A 9,006-nucleotide genomic window follows, 5' to 3' on the forward strand; every position below is an offset into this window, starting at 1 on the left:
ATATTATTAGACAATTTGGCCAATGTTTCACCAGTTTTTCTAGTATAGTTTGTTGATTACTCTTGATGCAGTAAAACATGTCTTGTCACTGTACCGCCCAACATCATGTGGGGAGTCTGGGGACCCCCAAACATCATGAGCCCTTTCTAAAAAAAAAGGGGGGAAAAAGTGCAAGGACAATCAATGCATTTCTTTCCTCCAATTTCTACCCTGTTGTAGGTGAATCATGCAACCAACCCATTTCAAGAAAAGTGCATATGTACACCCACTGCATAATATACCAAATAAAGTTCACAGTTTATCGTATAACGTGCTATACCAAACCTCCTATTAAAAAGTGCATAAAAAGTAATACATGAACCATTTCTAACCCACTCAGGTGAAGGGCGGCGTGCGGGACAGGGAGAGCTGCTCGTCCGCCAAGCGACGAAGGAGATCAGGGAGCAATCGCCACCACCACCACCACCACCACCTCCATCACCACCAGCAGCAGCAGCAGCAGCAGCAGAGAGAGCTCAACACCGGCACCACCAGCCCTGGAGGAGAGCAGCCCTTGAGCCAGGCAGCCCGAAGGCGTGTGGGAGAAGCTGAGGAGGAGGAGGAGGAGGAGGAGGATGGAGCGGGAGGAGTGTGTGTCGTGGATATGGTGGCGCTGTTGGAACAGAAAGCCAACGTCAACGCACACACAAGCTGTACCACCAAAGCGCCGCCGCATCCTACCGCCACGCCTGCTACCGGCGTGCCTGCTACCGCCGTGCCTGCTACTGCCGCGCCTGCTACCGTGCCTCCCCCTGCTCCTAACGAGGGCTCCGAGGTGGTGGAGGAGGAGGAGGAGGAGGCGTCGGAGGTCGTCAGGGTGTCCGACATGGTCGCCAGGCTGGAATCGGAGTGTCTGAAGAGGAGCAACTCCTCGTCTGGCGGAGGGCTGTCGAGGAGTAACTCCTCGTCGGGAACAGGGCTGTCGAGGAGCAACTCCTCATCAGGGGGAGGTCTGTCTAGGAGCAACAGTCTGCGGAGAGGCCAGCCTTCATCACCTCCCCTGATCACCACCTCCTCCTCCTCCTCCTCACTGCTGCCAGAGGTTCAGCTAGTCTCCTGTGCGCTCCCAGTCGAGCCCGTCCGTCCCAGTGAGGCTGAACACGCTTTGGACCGGGAGGCCCCCGAGAGCCTCCAGGTGGACCAGGAGGCCCCTGAGAGCCTGGAGGTTTGCCTGGAGGAGGTGCGGGGTGCTCCCAGACCCAGCGGCGCTCAGGAACCTGAAGCGGAGCCTCCAACTGAAGACCATAGTGACTCCCTGAACCCAGAGCCTCTGGAGGAACCACCCCCGGGCATGTTGTTCTTCTCATCTGGCCCTCTCTGCGCGCACACCACGTGTGCCCCAACACACACCGCGCAAGCCTCTACACACACCGCGCAAGCCTCTACACACACCGCGCAAGCCTCTACACACACCCCGCAAGCCCCTACACACACCCCGCAAGTCAATACACACACCGCGCAAGCCCCTACACACACCCCGCAAGTCAGTACACACACCATGCCAGCCCCAACACACTCTGTGCATGCCCCAACGCACACGGCGCAAGTCTCTGCTACACACACCACGCACGCCCCTCCAGATCCCTGCTCCACCACGGACCGTCCTCTCTCCTCCTCCTCCTCCTCATCCTCGCTGTGTTCCTCGGAGGAGGCTCGGAGGAGTTGGGAGGAGGACGAGGAGGAGCAGCAGGGGGGCCTGGTGGTGGCGAGCTTCCCACTGCAGCGCAGCGTCTCCCAGGAGTTCCTGGCGGTGCGCCAGAGGATCCAGCGCCTGCTGGACCCGCAGCCCTTCCTGACGCTGCTGCCTCACCACCTGCTGGTGCACATCTTCTCGCTGCTGCCCACGTGCTCGCTGGCGGCGCTGCAGTGCTCGTGCCACTACTTCCGCCTGGTGATCCAGAGCTACGGCATCCGGCCGGCCGACTCGCGCTGGGTGTCGGACCCGCGCTACCGCGATGACCCGTGCAAGCAGTGCAAGCGGCGGTACGGGCGCGGCGACGTGTCCCTGTGCCGCTGGCACCACAAGCCCTACTGCCAGGCGCACCCGTACGGGCCAGGCTTCTGGATGTGCTGCCACGGCGCGCGCAGGGACGCGCCGGGCTGCAACGTGGGCCTGCACGACAACCGCTGGGTGCCCGCCTTCCACAGCATCAACCCGCCCGTCTACAGGCGCGGCGGCGCCGCCCTGGGGGGGCAGCGCCACGAGGACTCGATGGAGGACTGAAACCATCACAGACTTGGTTCATGATTTTTTTTTTTTATGTTTTGGCTTTTCTCTTTTTCTTTTGAGGGTTGTGGGTTTGTCTGCTGTCCTATGAGGGCTGAATCTCTCTCTGTGTGTGTGTGTGTGTGTGTGTGTGTGTGTGTCTGTGTCTGTGTGCACACGCCCATGTATGTGCACGCCTGCCTGCCTGCCTTTTCTGTTGTTGCCATTAGCATGTTGCCGATGCATCTGTCTTCGGAGTGTGGCTGGTCGTCCTTGTCAATACAGACTGTAAAGAAACGGCGCCCCCTGTCTGCAGCTCGCAGCCTGGTAGGGGTGTCACCCCAAAAAGCTACGAAAGAAATGAATGAAAAACATCGATCGAAAAGAGCTTATCGAATACGTGATTTTTAAAATGGAAAATTCAAATGCGAGCTTGAATGCCAGCTGCTTGAGTTTCAGACACAACCTGCAAAACCACCTAGATTAAAATGATGTCCCGTCCCCCAAACAGCCGCCCCCACCACCCGAACGCGTGACTGGAATGCCAGATCTACAAGCTCACATGTCGCGACGACATGTTGTGAGCTTTCAGATCTGCCATTCTTGTCAAAGATATGAGTGAAAACCCTAGTATTGACCCCTGTGGGACACTCTGGTCAACTAAGTATATAGGATTTAACTGGTTAAAAATAGTCTATAATTGAATTGAATCGTGACCTTGAATGGTGGATTTTCAGAATCGTGACGTCGCCATCTGCACTTTATCCCCGCCTGTCCATTTCCTGTCTCCCGCTCTGCGAAGTCGTATGTGTGGAAGAGAACCTTCAGCCAAAGTTCTTCTTCTACCCAATTGGTGGCATTCGCGTAAGCGTTAGCTGCTTGCATGGGGCGATGCGTTAGCTATCAGCGCTGGGCGATGACGACTTCAAATCCACTAGGAAGGAACGCTTTGCTTCGATTACGATTCATGAGACGACTATCTGAAAGAAGTGAAAATTGTCGATGGACAAGACCTTGCGATGCTATGCGCTGTGGGGTTGTAGACCTTGCGATGCTATGCGCTGTGGGGTTGTAGACCTTGCGATGCTATGCGCTGTGGGGTTGTAGACCTTGCGATGCTATGCGCTGTGGGGTTGTAGATTGTCTATTTTCACTATTTTTGCCCACAGCACTACAAAATACAACACAGGGCTTAAGTGGTTATAAGAATTCTATTAGGTTTTTCTCTTGTTGATATATAAGAAAATGCCAAAAAATATGTATCAATAATAACTGCTTCTCGATTAACCTACCGTACATACATTAAATTGGTTGTTGGTTCTAAATATGTTTTGATATATTTTGGTTTAATATTAGGCTAGCTAGTCGTGGTGGTGGTGTTATGGGGACACCCGGTGGTCAGGATGTGGAGCTGCAGCAGGGTACGGCATGGCAGAAACAACCTGCCTGGTGGGAGAAAACTATTTCGTCTGGGAGCTTTTTATTATGGGAAAAAAACAAAACCTAGCTGACCTTTTTGACATGGAAACACCACAAGAAGTGTGTGTGTGTGTTGTGTGTGTGTGTGTGTGTGTGTGTGTGTGTGTGTGTGTGTGTGTGTGTGTGTGTGTGTGTGTGTGTGTGTGTGTGTGTGTGTGTGTGTGTGTGTGTGTGTGTGTGTGTGTGTGTGTGTGCGCCAGTGCCATCAGTAAAAGTTTTTCTTTTCCTCAAGAACAATAATTGTTTTATGGTAAAAAGGCTTGATTTGTACCTGGTTGGGCTCTGCTGTAGCGGACCCAAAATGGCCGATATCAGCGATGTTGCTATAGTCCTAATAAAATGTCAGTTTTAACAAAGTGCAGCGCTAAACTCTGTTTGGTCTTATACGGTTATAATTATTCCATTTGTGTGTGTGTGGGTATTTTTTATTTTAATTTTTTTACCCCAAATTCCAAATCGTGAAACTTTAATATTTGCCAAATGAAAGTCTATACAAGCATGGAACATTATAGGGAGTAAACGCGACACGTTTTGAGCTTGTCTGTCGGCTGTTTTCCGTAAGACCACCTCCACAATAACCCATTTAGACACCACTGACACATGTTTCTGTGTCAGTGGTGCTCTACAAGGACCCCCAGAATGATCTGTATTTGGCTGCGGACCCCCCCCCCCCCCCCCCCCCCATCTGAAAATATGTAGTTCCAGGGACCTCCCAGAAGCAAACATTTGAGTTAAAAATGTTCGCTCTGAAAGAATATATATTCATTCTTGCACCACATTTTCACGGGTTTTTCAAAAATAGCAGACCTACAAGCTCGTAGCGCGGCACTCGGTGCCGCGCTATGAGCTTGTAGATCTGCTATTTTTCAATAGCTATAACATAATGCTTAAAAACACAAAGAGGTTCCCGCCCAGCATGGGATAATCATGGATGCTGTATCCGCAGTATCCGGGGGTTTGAGAGGTTACAGACTCAGGCTTCAGGACTAGTGGAAGGTAAAAATGGCATAAATGCCCATTTATTAAAATTACTGTCCTAAAAGGACAGTAATTGCGTTGGTACAGTACACCCGTACACCGGTTCCCAGACACTGGGCTTGGGACCCATTTGTGGGTCGCTGATACATTTTTATGGGTTTATTTTTGTTTTCCTACATTTTGTTTTAAATCATTTGTCAAAAACATTACAAAAAAAGAAAAATGAAAAAAAAATGTCCATGAATTAAAAACAAAATGTAATTTATTATTTTCAGTCGCTTCTTGAAGAAAAAAAAAAGTCAAAGAAATTCCATAAATTAGAAAACAAATGTTTAAGAATTAGTAATAAAAAAAATAGCAGATATACAAGCTCACAATGCGGCATAAAGTGACGTGTTGTGAGCTTGTAGATCTGCTATTTTCACTAGTTTGGGTCCCGGGAAACGTCCAATACATTTTTGGGGTCTTGAGTTAAAAGGTTTGGGAACCATTGAGTTAGTATACATAATGTATGGTGTGTGTGTGTCTGTGTCTGTGTGTGTGTGTGTGTGTGTGTGTGTGTCTGTCCATGGGAGAATCATGATGTAACTTCTGCACCTTTTTGTTCATGTTTACATTTGTACATAAATCAGAGGTTGGTTTTATTATTAAAAAGACGCGGAGCGGAGCAGCGTGGCTTTGTTTTTACCCTTTCTTTTATTCTCCGTGTTTATCATAATTGTACATAGTGGAGAGCGCGGGAGGTTCCACGACCATCTTGGAAAAAGAATTTTAAAGAAAGTTTATGGGTGGAGAGAGTGGAGACCATGTAACATATTGCTTTTTGAAGCTTACTTGGAGTCTCTGGATGCTCAATGATAAATAAAGTTTTTTTTTTTTGTGTCTTCCGTTCTGGGAATCGTCTTTGTGGTGTTTTTCCAATATGCAGGTATATTTAATCATTCAGAATCTTTATTGTCCTATCACAGGTTTACGGGAAAGAAGTGTGATTATAAGTGTTTTGTTTTGACTGAGTAGATTACTGTTGTTTAGTCGGTCTAAATTTAAGATTTTTGATGACTAAATCTGGCTTCCCTGAACTGGACATGTCGTCATAGGTAGAACTGTTCAAAATATATATATTTATTTTTAATATGGAAAAAAAAAAAACTATAAAGTGTGGCCTCAGTTGTTGGAGTGCAGTGCAGTCACACTGAATTGTGATGCTTTTCAGTGGGAACAGATACTAAAATAATAATAACCATTTTCTTTTGGGGAAATCGAATGGCAAGTTTGGCAAAAACGTTTTTTTTGATGGTATAATGAAAAAGCGTAAATCATGATTTTCATGGTTTGAAGATAAAACAAAAATGCTTTTGAAAGGTTTTCGATGATAGTTTTTTTTTTAATGAAAAGCATGCTTTTTGACGACGTACTATAGCAGGGGTTGGCAACCCTTTTTGACATGAAGTGCCATGTTTGTGTGCCATATCAACATGTTGAATGACACCACATAAGACTTCCAATTTTTCCAACTGATTTTGATTGTCAATGTTATTAAAACCTTTATTTTGTTTAGAAATATTTTCTTTCACAGTCATCGGGATGTAATGATCATTAGACCCCCACCCATCGGCAAAAAAATACATCTCATTGAGAGACTAGTGGACTTAATTTAACGGGCTAAACATTTTTTTTTATATATTTAATTTGAAAAGAAAAATCCTCTCTCACACTTATGCCAGTGTGCCAGTGATCACCCTCCCCTGTGGCAATTTTGGCACCCGTGCCTAAGGTTGTCTACCCCTGTATGTCGTTTTAAATTTTCATGGTTTTCGAGTCACGGAGGTCTGGGTCTCCGGCCTCGCGGCCAGGGGACGGGACCGGAGCTCCCGGCCCCACCATAGGGCCGGGGGTCCGCCGGGATAAAAATACAAAATAAAATCATGCTTTTCGAAGACATAGTTGCGACTGTAGCTCGCAGTTTAGTATGAAAACCTGCATTTCATGTCAGTCAGTCACGTCTCCTGTCAGTCACGACTTGTGACACAATTCATATCTCATGTCTCACTCCATAAATGAAGATCACAACACTTACCTCATCAAACCCTGGATAGCCATACATGGAGAAGACTGGATCATCACCTATATCTGCATATATGGAGCTGGACAGCAACTCTATCTGACCTCACAGACACCATGTTGATCTGACCAATATGAGCTTGTATATATTCTATTTTTGAATAGCCAAAGTATAAAATAGTGCCCTTTAATTCTAATCTAAATGAGTGTTGGGTATTAAATATGAGCTGTAGTCGTAATACAGCACTGTTTGAGAAACTGGATTTTTGAGTTGATTTTTGACACTAGTATGTCATTTTGAACATTTTGACAATAGTAGGTCGACATTTTTGACATACTATTGTATGTCATTTTTTTACGTTATAGGTTCAAACAAAACTAAAACCTCAATACAATTAAAAATGAGATCAAATCAAACAGCTGGAGGGTAGGTATAAAACCTCAACAAAATCAAACTAATGAAAAACATCCCACAAAAATACCAACGGAAAATTAAATCAGACCCGTCTGAACTGAGTGGTGTAGACTAGACAGACATAGGGACAGCATCACTCAAAAATGATATCAAATCAAACTGCTGGTGGGGAGGTATAAAAATATATATTCCCTCAACAAAAACAAACTAATGTGAAGAGTTACAATGCATTATTTTATAATTTGGTTATTAAAAAATAGAATATATACAAGCTCACATCGCATCACTTTGTGATGGTGTAGAAAACCATGAAAAACAACATACTATAGTATCGTTTTCATGATTTTTTTTTATTAGGTTCGAAAACCATGCAAAATGACATATATCATGCTGAAAAATGACAAACAAGTTTTCAACTATGTCACTCATTCTAGTGTGGCTCAGGTGATAAATCAAGGGTTTATAGACAGGGGATTCAAGTCTCTTGAAAAGCATTTTCAGTCCATTTAAATCCTGAACGTTTGGTTAAATGATACTTTATCACTTGTGCAAGTGTGGCTCAGGAGATAAACCTGAGGTTTACCAACAATAGATTAAGGCTTCAAGTCTTCTGAGAAACATTTTCACTGTCCATCCTGAAAGGTGTGTTAGGTAAGACGTTTTCCAATACATCTGACATTCTACTGTGGCTCAGGAGATACCTGGGATTTATAAACCGAAGGTGCAGTGTTCAAACCTCCGCTCCTGATGGACATTTTCACTGTCCATCAAAATTCTTCCCAATTATATCTTCCATGCCAGAGTGGCTCGTAGGTGGCTTGTAGGTTCAAAGCGAAGAGAAAGAGAAGAAGAAAAGGAGAGAAATATTGAGAAAAATCAAGGGAATGGAAAAAGATTCAAAGGTTTGAATGGGGTTTCTACTTTCTAGGTATGTAGGACTAGTAACATGCTAGTCCGGCAGCCGGACAGGCTTCTTTTGTTTAAAGCAGGATATTTGGTATAGTCTTTTTTATTGGCCTAAAATATTGTCTATATACATACATTCAAATCCACTTGCTGACCGGCTGTTAGTATTGGGCAATCTTTTTAATAGGGTTTTCTTGTGACCCTACCATTAACATCCTATGGCTAGCAACAATATCAAATGTTCCATTTGCTTTAAGTAGCATGTAACATGTCAAACTAGGGTTTTTTTTATGTCGACGACGACGTTGTTCGTCGATGATGGAGTTCGCTGTCTCTCGGTTTTTCATGATTCTGAATCCATTCCAAGCATTAGTTTTGCACAAAATACACTCCTTGGGCTAAAAGCAGCCAAAGCCACTTGCCCAAATGTGCCCAAATGTGCTGACCTCATCACATTTGTCATGATGTCTATGGCCGTTTTTAGCCCAAGGTGTGTATTTTGTGCAAAACTAATGCTTGGAATGGATTCAGAATCATGAAAACCCCCTAGTTTGACATGTCACATGCTACTTAAAGCAAAAGGAAAGTTTGATATTTTTGAATTTTTGCCTGCCATAGGATGTTAATAGTAGGTTCACAAGAAACCCCTATTAAACAAATTGCCCAATACGTTCAGCCGGTCAGCAAGTGGATTCATGAATATGTATATAGACAATATTTTAGGCCAATAAAAAAGACTATATACCAAATTTACCACCCGTCCACCTCGGCTGACAGACTATGCCAAAGTGTGTGCATTGGGCGTTTAAGTTAAATAACTCTGAAACTACAAAACATTTCAAGGTAAAAAGTTCCAGCATGTGTCTCCACAGTAAGCTGAATTATAAAAAGTGTGGATTCTGGGTGAATTTTCTAGGTGAAT

General features: G+C 45.1%; 1 protein-coding gene across 1 annotated transcript in view; it reads left to right on the forward strand.

The window, feature by feature from the left end:
• The window catches only part of fbxo34 (F-box protein 34), a 35,997-nt gene extending 30,396 nt beyond the window's left edge, over positions 1 to 5,601 (forward strand). Inside the window, exon 4 of the mRNA XM_079527262.1 lies at positions 380 to 5,601. Coding sequence (XP_079383388.1) covers positions 380 to 2,263 — 1,884 coding nt within the window. The 3' untranslated portion in view covers positions 2,264 to 5,601. The remainder of the gene's footprint in view (positions 1 to 379) is intronic.
• Positions 5,602 to 9,006: the final 3,405 nt, after the last annotated feature.

The sequence above is a fragment of the Electrona antarctica genome, assembly GCF_951216825.1.
Source record: "Electrona antarctica genome assembly, chromosome: 18".
Taxonomy (NCBI): Eukaryota; Metazoa; Chordata; class Actinopteri; order Myctophiformes; family Myctophidae; genus Electrona; species Electrona antarctica.